The sequence below is a fragment of the Saccopteryx bilineata genome, chromosome 7 (genome assembly GCF_036850765.1).
Source record: "Saccopteryx bilineata isolate mSacBil1 chromosome 7, mSacBil1_pri_phased_curated, whole genome shotgun sequence".
NCBI classification, from domain to species: Eukaryota; Metazoa; Chordata; class Mammalia; order Chiroptera; family Emballonuridae; genus Saccopteryx; species Saccopteryx bilineata.
In genome coordinates, this window is record NC_089496.1 from 48806312 (window position 1) to 48819193 (window position 12882).

The window sequence follows — 12882 nt, forward strand, 5'->3', positions numbered from 1 at the left end:
AAGGATGTTTGCGTTGAAAACAAAACAAAAGTACGAGCACAATGTGTGTGAAATGCTATGAACATTTTTGAGAAAGGGTGGAAAGAATTTTTTAAAGATTACATTCAGGAATGTCATGTGGTACACGAGCATCCTCCTCTAGTGACACTTCAACAGGTCTTGTGTATAAATGGTCACAGCAGTTCTCAGCCTATGACTGAAGCGGGATGCATGTACTAATACCCCCTAATTCCTTCTTGCAATAGGATTATTGCTTCGCCTTTTCTCTTTACATTGCAGACCACAGCAGTTTGAATGAACTGACCTGATTTTATCAGTATCTTCCTTTACCAATCAAGGGAAAAAGTGTTATTTCACTTTTACTTTAAAAATGAAGCCATATATTTTTAAAAAAACAATAATGAAACCACATCACACACAGGTACAATGTGAAGCTATGGGTCTTAGCTAAAGTCTGCCAGCATTCAGAGTGGGAGAGATTTTCTAACTTATTAGAAACATGTAAAGAGTAGTTGGATTTTTTGGTGAATAGATTGAACCATTATTTAGAAGAATTAAAAGAAAACTTTGAAAAAATTTACAAGCTATTTATGAGAGTTTAAAGAACTTTTCATTTTGTGTAATTGTTGTCTTTACATTATAACTGCAGTTATGTTTATGGTGCAACTGATTGATGGAAACATTCACTGAAGGGAAGAAAGATCCAATATCAATAATATATAGCAATATTTAAAGTTTTATACCTTTTGATATATGTAAGCCAGTTTTATCCCTTAGAATTAGGACTGTCAAATATTTCTCAAAAAGTCCTGAAATGTAAGAAGTTATAAAAAATCTCTGCTGATTAACATTTCTATCAAAGATTACTATGTCTCTCTCTTTTTGAACTATCAATCTTTTGACTGCCCCATTTAAACTTCAGTCCAGAGGGTCAGATTGGCATTTATAATTTTGTTTTGTTTAGAACACATGCCCCCATTACTTCTTCTAAGTTACTACCGACATTTATCTGACATTTATTGAGTGCATCCTATGGGCTGGGTGTTGGGCTAAGCAGACAGCATCTTGTCTGCTCACCCCAGAGCAATTGGGAGACTGGAGGAGGGGGACTTGTCTAAGGTCACATTGCTGGCAGGTGGGGTCAGAAAGGAAACCCAAGACTCCCTCTCCTGTCCTCTTTCTCTTTTGTGTTTTTTTTTCTTGAATGTTGCGACACTGAGCCATTACCATATTGTCTTCGAATGCAACATTCTTCTATCTCTAGGCGCACCTGTCATCTTGGACTGGAAGACCTGATTCGTATTTTACAAAACTTGAGGCGGCACTAGCATGACCTGGAGAAAACAAAGCTCCAAGTATGAACAAGGACAGTGTTAGGGTCTTGGCCTGCTAATTCAGAACCTGCCATCCTAGCTACACATCCCTTCCACGGAATTCTTGGGGCTTGATCATTGTCATAGCCGTTTCTCTAGTCTCCCTTCCATATTGTAGGACCAGGCCAATGGGGTGTTAAAACATGCATATCTGCAATGCAAACTCCATCTCCATAAACTTGGTGTGGAAGATAATATGTATATAAATAGGTATTAAAAACAAAAACAAAAGTGTCAAGTGATGAGTATGGAAGAGAGTTTCTGGAGCTTAGGGGATAAAGAGATTATCTTTTATGTATTCTAATAAGGCACACAAAATCAATCATTTGTAGCTATTTATAGCTATGCACCTGTTAAACCCTTCAAATTATTGTTTTCTAATCATCCCTTAACAATTTAACTAAGTGTATAAAATGCTTTCCCACAGTTTGAACTTTCGGAATGACTGTGGACAGAGGCACCACTCTTTGGTATTGTGGAGTGGCTTCACAGGTCTCGGTTTGGGAGCAGACTGCCTGGTTATGGGTGCCGCTTCCACCACTTAGTAGTTGTTACCAATTGCCTGTGTATTCAGGGATACCTGAATAAGTCTACCTAGGATTGACTTTGGAGTTCTGTTTTGAAGATTACAATAGAATATTTGCATGAGGAGGGGCTGAACACACAATTCAATATACAGATGATGTATTATAAAATTGTACACCTGAAACCTATATAATTTTATTAATCAATGTCACCCCAATAAATTCAATAAAAAAATCTCCAGAAAAGGCCCTGGCCAGTTAGTTAGCTTTCAGGAGGAAAAGTAATTTATTTTGCTAACTTTCCAAATTTAATGTGCTGACCTATTGTTCTTCCGATAGAGTTGGAAATGTGATGAAAATATAGGAGTGTCCTACTTTAAAAAAAGTGAAGCTTTATTTTTATCATTTTTAGTGTGGGAACTATTAAACATAAACCAAAGCATAAAGAATAGTAAAACAACCCCTCCTGTATCCAGCACCATTTACTCTTTTAAAAATAACAGCCTTATTGAAATGTAATTCACAGACCATACACTTCCTCCAGCTGATATGTGCAAATCAGTGTTCTTTTCTGTATGTTCACAGCTATGGGCAGTCATCAGTTGCTCCACAGGTTTTGAATGTTTTTTATCACTCAAAAAGGAAGCTTTCACCCTTCACCTATAACTCTCCTGTGCTCTCATCCCTATCAGACCTCAGCAACCGCTAATTTACTTTTCTGTCTCTATAGATTTGCCTGTTCTGTACACTTTACATAAGTGGAATCATAAAATCTGTGGTCTTTTGTGACTGGCTTCTTTCTCTTACTATAATGTTTTCAAGGTCCATCCATGTTGTCGTCATGCAAACAGGGCTATCTGGCAATCTTAGTTGTTAAGACTTGCTATCAAACCCATGTTTGAGGCCAAAGTGGAAAGGAACTCCCCCTTTGAAATCTATTGTCTCGCAGCGAAACTGTCCTTTTAAAATTCCCCAGTTGCGCCTGACCTGTGGTGGTGCAGTGGATAAAGCGTCGACCTGGAAATGCTGAGGTCGCCGGTTCGAAACCCTGGGCTTGCCTGGTCAAGGCACAAATGGGAGTTGATGTTTCCAGCTCCTCCCCCCTCCTTCCTCTCTGTCTCTTCTCTCTCCCTCTCTCTCTCCTCTCTAAAAATGAATAAATAAAAAAAGTAAAAATATTAACTCATACTTTAAAAAAAATAAATAAATAAAATTCCCCAGTTGCTGGAAAGGAAGTTAATGGTATGCCAGCTTCGCACAGATGAACGTCTGTGGTTTCTCCATTTCTCCGGAGCAGCAGGGCACCTCCCTTTGCTTCTCCTTTGAAATCAGAGAGAGGCACTTGGGGGCCAAGAACTGGGCACTGGGCACTGACCATCAGTCCAAATGTTGGTTTCCCTTTTGTTCATTAACTTTGTAAAGATGTTTATTCTTATTTATTTATTTAATTTTTTTTTTTACAGGAACAGAGAGAGAGTCAGATAGAGGGATAGACAGGGACAGACAGACAGGAACGAAGAAAGATGAGAAGCATCAATCATCAATTTTTCGTTGTGACACCTTAGTTGTTCATTGATTGTTTTCTCATATGTGCCTTGACCGCGGGCCTTCAGCAGACTGAGTAAACCCCCGCTCGAGTCAGTGACCTTGGGTTCAAGCTGGTGAGCTTTTTGCTCAAGCCAGATGAGCCTGCACTCAAGCTGGCAACCCCGGGGTCTCGAACCTGGGTCCTTCCGCATCCCAGTCTGACGCTCTATCCACTGTGCCACCGCCTGGTCAGTCTGTTTGTTCTTATTTAATAAATTATTGTCTACAATAGTCCACCGTACCTCCTGGGATGTGGGGGAACCGATATGAAGGATTTGGAGGTAATGAAATTCGTACCATTTTGCTATTTTTTTTTTAACTTTTTGTTTTGTTTTGTTGTTATTTTGTTTTTATTATAGAGACAGAGAGAGTCAGAGAGAGGGATAGATAGGGACAGACAGACAGGAATGGAGAGAGATGAGAAGCATCAATTATTAGTTTTTCGGTGCAACACCTTAGTTGTTCATTGATTGCTTTCTCATATGTGCCTTGACTGTGGGCCTTCAGCAGACCGAGTAGCCCCCTGCTTGATCCAGCGACCTTGGGTCCAAGCTGGTGAGATTTTGCTCAAACCAGATGAGCCTGCGCTCAAGCTGGCGACACTGGCGACCTCGGGGTCTCGAACCTGGGTCCTCCGCATCTCAGGCTGTCACTCTATCCACTGCGCCACCACCCGGTCAGCTATTTTGCTATGTGTTAACTATGCTCTTCCCTGGGGTAAAAGTCAGTTGGTCTGAAATAAGGTAGCTGTGTTCTTGTGCGGAAGAGGCATTTGTTGGACCTAGTTTTCGGTTAGCACTGTCCTCATGTCTTTTCAAATACTAACATAGAGCAGCCCTGGCCGGCGGTGCAGTGGATAGAGTGTCTTCCCGGAGGGCGGAGGGCGCTGGTTTGAGCCTGGTCAGGGCATCTATGAGAAGCAATCAGTGGGTGCACAACTAAGCGGATCAAAGAATTGATGCCTCTCTCTCTCTCTCTCTCTCTCTCTCTCTCTCTCTCTCTCTCTCTCTCTCTTTCTCTCTCTCTCTCTACCCCCACTTTTTTTCTCGGAAAATAAATTTTTTTTTAACATAAAGCAAAACAAAGAAATTCTACTGACCTGTGCTTTTTAAAATAAATTGCAAGAAGTGGTAGCCTACCAGGACAAAAGTCAGGGTGAACACACAATACGGTGTACAGAGATGTGCTGTAGAATTGGACACCTGAAACCTGTATAATTATGTTAACCCGGGTTACCCCAATAAATTCACTTAAAAATAATGGGTGTATAACTACACACACACACACACAAAAGATGAAGACCTAGGGACCAGGAAGGGGTATGCTGAGGTAAGTTTCTGCCGTTAGTTGTGTGATTTAGGAGAGTCCTATAACGTCTCTTGGTATCTCCTACAGGAGAGGATCCTCTGGTTGATGGGTGCCTTCAGGCTGTGAAAGCTTGTTGTGTGTGTGTGTGTGTGTGTGCACGTGCGCGCGTGCTCGTGTACATGTGTGTTAAAGCTTTGTGAGTTGAAAAAAAAAAAAGTCTCTTTTCTAAGCTTTGGAAAGGTAACTGGTGTCAGGCAGATATCCCAGGGAAAAGAGAAAGAGGGGAAGGCAGAGCCACATACTGGAAGGAAACGGCCCCGGATGCTACCAGGTACCAGTTCAACCAGTGCTTTTCACACGTGAAGGTGCTCGTGAATGGGAGGTTGTGTGGGGTAGCCCTGAGGTCCTGTAGCGCCAACGGGCTGGTCCAGGGACTGCAAGGAGCTGAACCGCCTAAGAAAGGAGGACTTTCGGAAGCTAAGGAAGGGTGATGGAAGAGAAAGGAACAGAGCAGGGGAAACAGGAAGGAACTTCATGTTGCCTGCGTTCTTTTTTTCCAGCAGGAATAGATCTTTAATGTTAGGATAGAAGACCATGAGAAATTAGCGCTCGATTTAGAACATGTCCATTTAAAGACAGTGTTGGAGAGTTAGTATTTTTACATTGGAGATATGTTCCCCCTTTATTCTAGGAAGCTAAAACAATTTGTTCGCTAACAAAGGTTTTCAAGGTCATTTTCACATAATAGCTCTTTTCGCTGAGAGAGTTATGTGTGTGTATATTCCAGCTGCAGTTACTGTATATCTCTTGTGGTCCCTTATCTAAGCATTTAGATTTTTTATGTGCATTCAATAGCATTGAAGGAAACAGCTCTTCCCTTTGACCCTTACTCGGGCACTGAGTGTGTTCTTGAGGCAGACCCCAGGGAGTTTTCTCTTCTGCTGCATGCAACGGAAGTGAGCCCCCCTTGAATCTTGACTGACCCTGCCTTCTATTCTCTCTCCTCGAGACCCCGTTGAAACTAGCTGACAGAGCATGGGTGCAAAGGGTCACCTCCTTGTAGGTTAGCCTACTGCTGTCTGTCCTTTGCTGTGCTTCCGAATGGAACTCGTATCCCCAGGTCTTCATTCTTTTTTTTTTACTTTTTTTTTTACAGAGACAGAGAGAGAGTCAGAGAGAGGGATAGACAGGGACAGACAGGAACGGAGAGAGATGAGAAGCATCAATCATCAGTTTTTCGTTGCGACACCTTAGTTGTTCCTTGATTGCTTTCTTATGTGCCTTGACCGCGGGCCTTCAGCAGACCGAGTGACCCCTTGTTTGAGCCAGTGACCTTGGGTCCAAGCTGGTGAGCTTTGCTCAAACCAGATGAACCCGCGCTCAAGCTGGCGACCTCGGGGTCTTGAACCTGGGTCCTTCTGCATCCCAGTCTGACACTCTATCCACTGTGCCACCGCCTGGTCAGGCCAGGTCTTCATTCTTTTTTTTTTTTTGTATTTTTCTGAAGCTAGAAACGGGGAGAGACAGTCAGACAGACTCCCGCATGCGCCCGACCGGGATCCACCCGGCACGCCCACCAGGGGCGATGCTCTGCCCACCAGGGGGCGATGCTCTGCCCCTCCGGGCCTCGCTCTGCCCCTCTGGGGCTAGCACCTGGGGCAGAGGCCAAGTAGCCATCCCCAGCGCCCGGGCCATCTTTGCTCCAATGGAGCCTCGGCTGTGGGAGGGGAAGAGAGAGACAGAGAGGAAGGAGAGGGGAAGGGGTGGAGAAGCAGATGGGCGCTTCTCCTGTGTGCCCTGGCCAGGAATCGAACCCAGGACTTCCACATGCTGAGCCGACGCTCTACCACTGAGCCAACCAGCCAAGGCCCAGGTCTTCATTCTTTTTTTTTATTATTATTAATTGATTTTTTAGAGAGAGAGGAGTGAGAGAGAGAGAGACAGAGAGAGAGAGAAGGGGGAGGAGCAGGAAGCTTCGACTCCCATATGTACCTTGACTGGGCAAGCCCAAGGTTTCGAACCAGCGACCTCAGTGTTCCAGGTCGACGCTTTATCCTACTGCGCCACCACAGGCCAGGCCAGGCCTTCATTCTTTATGACACGTGAGCAGCATTTCACATTGCCGGTCACTTCTCTTTCTAGATACACTTTCTTCACTTCCTTTCAGATAACGATTCTGCTTTGCCTTTGATCTAATTGGACGCCCCTGTTCTGTTTTCTGGCTGGTTCTTCTTCTCCCCCAGAGCCTGCTCCTTCTGCCTGGGAAGCTTGTGGCTGTTTTACTCCAGCCCTCTCCCTCCGCCCCACACCACACATCTTTTTTCTTCCTGGTTACGCTTGTATCCTTTCTCTGACGTCATGGCCACAATGCCGACTGTATACTCGGTGCTTGAGTCCTTCTAGTGAACCACTGAGCGGCATTGAATTTGAGTCCTGTTCTGCTCTGGGCTGCAAGAGAATGACGTAGCTTCGTCTTGGTAGTCCAATGAGCATAGCATATTACACTTTTCCAATGTATCTGAGAATATATGGTGTTTATTAAATACTGTTACTTCCCTCTCAAATAAAAAACTCCAATAAAAGTATAGTAAAAATGTTTATTACATTTTTTGAATGCTTGTTGCCAGATTTGAAGGTTAGTCATCTGGCAACTTGTATGGTTATTTAGTGCCATTAGTAATAAAGAGTAAGGCAAATGTTTTTCAGAAACCCTCCCATGTATATTAAAACTCATTAAACTCACCTGCTATGTATTTTTCTTTGACTTTCAGCAACATTGTCTTTCATACGATTCACTTTTTTTTTTTTTAAGATTTTGTTTACTGATTTTTAGAGAAAGGAGTGAGAGAGAGACAAAGAGGGGGAGGAGAAGCAGGAAGCATCAACTTGTAGTAATTGTTTCTCTTATGTGCCTTGACCAACTGGTTTGCTTGGAGTTTTGAACCGATGACCTCAGCATTCCAGGCCAATGGTTTATCCACCACTCCACCACAGACAGGCTGACTCATTTCTTTTTTAGCATAAACAGAGGACCTGTTCTTCATCAGTTTAATTTTGAAAATGGAATGATTGAATATGTGACCTTTTGGGGTTGGGTGTGTTTTTTCATTCAAAATAATGCCCTTTTGATTCATCCAAGTTGTTGTTACTTTGTTTTTAAAAAATTGCAGAGTTTTATTCCATGGTAGGAATGTAGGTTTAAAAAAAAAATCATAAAATAGCAATCGCGAACGTTTACTAAGTGCTTATTACATGCCAAGTATTGTGCTAATACTACTGTATTCCTTTTTTTCCCAACTAAAAGTTTTTATTTTTAATTGTGGTAAAATGTTCATAAAATTTGCCATCTTAACCATTTTTAAGTATACAGCTCAGTAGTGTTAAGTACATTCACATTTTTGTGCAATCAATCTCTAAAATTTTTCACCTTGCAAAGCTGAAACTCTGTACCCATTAGACCAGTGGTCCCCAATCCCCCGGGCCGCGGACCGGTTTAATGTCAGAAAATATTTTCACAGACCGGCCTTTAGGGTGGGGCGGATAAATGTATCACGTGACCGAGACAAGCGTCAAGAGTGAGTCTTAGATGGATGTAACAGAGGGAATCTGGTCATTTAAAAAAACAAACAAACCTCGTTCAGACGTAAATATTGATATAAATAAAATGGAAATAATGTAAGGTATTTATTCTTTCTCTGTGGACCGGTACCAAATGGCCCACAGACTGGTACCGGTCCGCGGCCTGGGGGTTGGGGACCACTGCATTAGACAACAATTCCCCATTTCCTCGTGCCCCCAACCCTGGCAACTGCCATTCTACTCTCAGCATCTCCTATGAGTGGGATCATGCAGTGATTGTGCTTGTGACTGGCTTTATTCGCTACGCATAACGTTCTCAGGGCTCATCCATGCTGTAGCTTGTGGTGGAGTTCCTTCCTTTTTAAGGCCGATAATATTCCGTTGTAGGTGCATGCTACCGCATTTTGTTTATTTACTTGTCCGTGGACGCTTGGGTTGCTACTGCCGTCTGGTTACTGTGAATAATGCTGCTGTGAACTTGGCCCGCTTTAAGAAAACAGATGGCCTTGGTTTCTGCGATTAGCCTACGTGGAAGGCCGACTCTAAGTACAGCTGATCCTCATTATTTGCAGATACCATATTTGTGTATTTGTGAGGGGTTTGCTCACTCTCTCAAATTTATTTGTGATTTCAAAATCAATGCTTATGGTGCTTTGTAGGGTCATTCATGGTCAGGCACATGAACATGCCTGATGCGTATTTTCCCTGCGGATACCAAACAGCGCCATCTTCTGGTTTCGGCTCCCACATTGCAGGCGCCTAGCCTTCCCGTGGTCTAGTTAGTGCCACATTTTTGTATTGCTTTTGGTAATTTTGCTATTCAAAACAAAATGTAATGCTGAAGTACTGTCTAATATTCCTAAGAGTAAAAAGCTGTGGTGTACCTTATGGAGAAAATATGTGTATGCTTCATTCACATATGAGTTTTAGTGTTGTTGGCAGTTGATTTCAGTGAACAATTAACGAAACAATAAAGTATCTTTAATCAGAAACACACACACACACACACACACACACACACAGTTCCGTACTGTGTGGTTGACAGAAATGTTGTGACTGGAGGCTCATAGCAACCTAACTCTATTTCCCCTGGAACCAGTGGTTCAGTACTTGCTAATTCAGTTTTTGCTGTGACCTTATGGAATACAAGTTCTTTGAATCAGGAGAATTGACAGCTTATCATTGAAATCAATGTAGCGTGAGGGAAAGTCTCATTTATGTTCCACTTGCTCTTCTAGAATCCCGGGGTAAGGATGTTTGCGTTGTGATTCAGAAGGTCCGAAGGGCTTTCACATCAACCGTACCAGTAACTCCCTCCGTGGTTGGTGTGGCTGCTCTAGCCTCACTCTAGATGAGGAATCAAAGCACAGAGAGCTGGTGTGGGTTGCGGCAGACACACAGGTGGTTAGTGGTACGGATGGACCTACAGCCCAGTTTCCCGGCTCCTTTTTTTTGGTGGGAATTTCCCTTTTCCACGTTGCCTTTCTACAGTTAGAGTGGGGAGAGGGACTGGATGCTTTCCTGAGTACTGGATTGTACAGATTCTGGTGTTAGCCATTTGAGGCGTTTGATCACATTCGTCTTCTCAGCCGCTCGCTGTGACAGGAGACACTGCAATCTTTCCAGCGACGGCACTGAAGGGAAAGGGGGCATTTTGCTAAGGAAGTATGTGCTAACTAGTGATGCTGGAATTTCACTCTGACCCTTCAAAGAATATATATATATATTTGTTACTTCGTGTAGTTGTCTACTAAATCGTCCAGGAAAGATAACTGGGCCAACATAAATGTATAATTCTTAGCCTGACTTTCCAGTGTCCTTGCAGAATATCTGATTAATGCTTCGACCCATTTGAATTTGTGGTTTCACTGATATCCACAAAATCCAAAAAAATTAAAGTTAATACAGAAATGTTTTTCTCAAAGTTGTCCAAGTTTAATTTGCTATGCCTTAAGAGATAATTCATAATTCATGTTGTGAGGAGGATTTGTGTGTGTGTGTGTGAAGTGGATTTTTATTATAAATACATGCTTTCTTTCTAGAGTGGACGAAAATGTCTTTATTTAAAGCCCGTGATTGGTGGTCTACTGTTCTGGGAGACAAAGAGGAATTTGATCAAGGCTGTTTGTGTTTGGCTGATGTTGATAATAGTGGAAATGGACAAGGTAAGTAACTTACGACCATGCATCTTGAAACAAAGCATTACAGAGATGAACTCAAAGCTACTTCCTTTTATTTTTTATTTATTTATTTATTTATTTATTTATAAATTTTTATTTTAATGGGGTGACATCAATAAATCAGGGTACATACATTCAAAGAAAACATTTCCAGGTTATCTTGTCATTTAGTTCTGTTGCATACCCATCACCCGAAGAGAGATCGTCCTCCGCCACCCTCCATCCAGTTCTCTCTGTACCCCTGCCCCTCCCCCTCTCCCTCCTTCCCTCCCCTCACCCCCTCGTAACCACCACACTCCTGTCCATGCCTCTTAGTCTCGCTTTTATGTCCCACCAATGTATGGAATCCTGCAGTTCCTGTTTTTTTCTGATTTGCTTATTTCACCCTGCACAATGCTACCAAGACTCCCCCATTCCGCTGTAAGTGATCCGATGTCATCATTTCTCCTAGCTGAATAGTATACCATGGTGTATATGTGCCCCATCTTCTTCATCCAGTCCTCTATTTTTTTTTTACAGTGATTAAAAACCTTTAAGCAAACTCTTGGCCCATACAGCAAGAATCCATAAAAGAGTAGTGTCCTTAACATGTTCACTTTTAAAATGTGTGCTTTATAGAACTTAAGTGAACTGTCATAATTATGCCCTAATTCTGAAGGTATTTTTCCTTGGAAACTATATTTGGGTAGCAGGATGATAAGTACAATACAATTCTTACTTTGGCTTAGTTGTTTGCGTTTTTCTGGTTGTGTTGATTCTGTAAGTAAGTATTATAAGGCATCACTTAATTTGTTTTCATTTGTAGCAAAATTAGTAAAACTAGTAAGATATTTTGAATTTTGGAAAATTTTCTCTCTTAGAAATTATTTGAAAGAAAGATTACATCATTTTTATTGTTCATTTGTTTATTTTTATTCCCAAGATCTTATTGTCACCTAATAAAACAAAATATGAAACTTAGAACTAGATCACTTGGCCCTTTCTCTCTCTCTGTCTTTTTCTTTTTTGGATTTTTCTGAAGTTGGAAACGGGGAGGCAGTCAGACAGACTCCCGCATGCGCCCAACTGGGATCCACCCGGCACGCCCACCAGGGGGCGATGCTTTGCCCATCCGGGGCATCGCTCTGTTGCGACCAGAGCCACTCTAGCGCCTGGGGCAGAGGCCAAGGAGCCATCCCCAGCGCCCGGGCCATCTTTGCTCCAATGGAGCCTCGGCTGCGGGAGGGGAAGAGAGAGACAGAGAGGAAGGAGAGGGGAAGGGGTGGAGAAGCAGATGGGCACCTCTTCTGTGTGCCCTGGCTGGGAATCGAACTCGGGACTTCCACACGCTGGACTGACGCTCTACCACTGAGCCAACTAGCCAGGGCTTTTTATGTATTTTTTTAATCTGGATATATAATCAGTGACCTCTTAAAAAGAGTACTTATGATGGTATAATTGTTCTTTTGTTTGGTGTATCTAAGTATTGTCCCCTTACATTTTTCTTCATTCTGTTTTTCTTGCCTGTAACGAAGGCGGTAGAGCCTGGGGACAAAGTGAAAGGAGACAATACACTGCCGAAGAGGAGCGGGGGCCCGGAAGTGTAGTGAGCACCCACTGACTTGTTTCCGAGGGGAACCTGGGCCCTGCCTCGCAGTGACAGGGGCTGGGAAGGCCCTCCATCCAGAGGGCGCCCGGGAGGCTCCTCAGCGGTGACCAACCCTGCCTCCCACCCACCTCTGTGTTAAAACTTAGGATCCCTTATTATTTATTTGGCCATGTAAAAGTCATACCATGAAAATACCTGCTGGAGGGAGTGATTTCAAACCTACTTCTGCCCAAACTGTAAGCTCAGGTTGGCTGGAAACTATTCTTACTGGTTGTCGGAGTCACGACGCACTGTGCCCTCATCGTTTCCGTCAGGGCTCCTCACTGGGCACACGGAGGGCGGGGGGGGGGGGGTGACCAGTGTGCCGAGACCTTGCTTCCTCCAATTTGTGGACCAGCTGGGAGCCGCTTCCTCTGTTTACCCAAGCATGTGTGTCCACATAGAAAAGAACACTGACTTATTTCTCAGAGTCTGGACCACCCGGTATCACAATGTCCTGGGGTGACTGTTATAGATGAAGATTTTTTTAAAATCTCAGAAGTACCAGATCCTTTAAAGGCATAGTCTGTGGCAGTAGGTAGATTAGAGGGGAGCTTAGGTATCTGTATTTTTTTTTTTGTATTTTTCTGAAGCTGGAAACGGGGAGGCAGTCAGACAGACTCCCGCATGCGCCTGACCGGGATCCACCCGGCATGCCCACCAGGGGGCGATGCTTTGCCCATCCAGGGCGTTGCTCTGCTGCA

The 12882-nt window shown here is 43.2% G+C and overlaps 1 protein-coding gene across 4 annotated transcripts in view; it reads left to right on the top strand.

The window, feature by feature from the left end:
• The window catches only part of BBS9 (Bardet-Biedl syndrome 9), a 388196-nt gene that overhangs the window by 21702 nt on the left and 353612 nt on the right, over window positions 1-12882 (top strand). For all 4 annotated transcript variants that reach the window (XM_066239905.1, XM_066239906.1, XM_066239904.1 and 1 more), the window contains one exon: window positions 10414-10536. In XM_066239905.1, the coding sequence (XP_066096002.1) occupies window positions 10414-10536 (123 nt within the window). The remainder of the gene's footprint in view (window positions 1-10413; window positions 10537-12882) is intronic.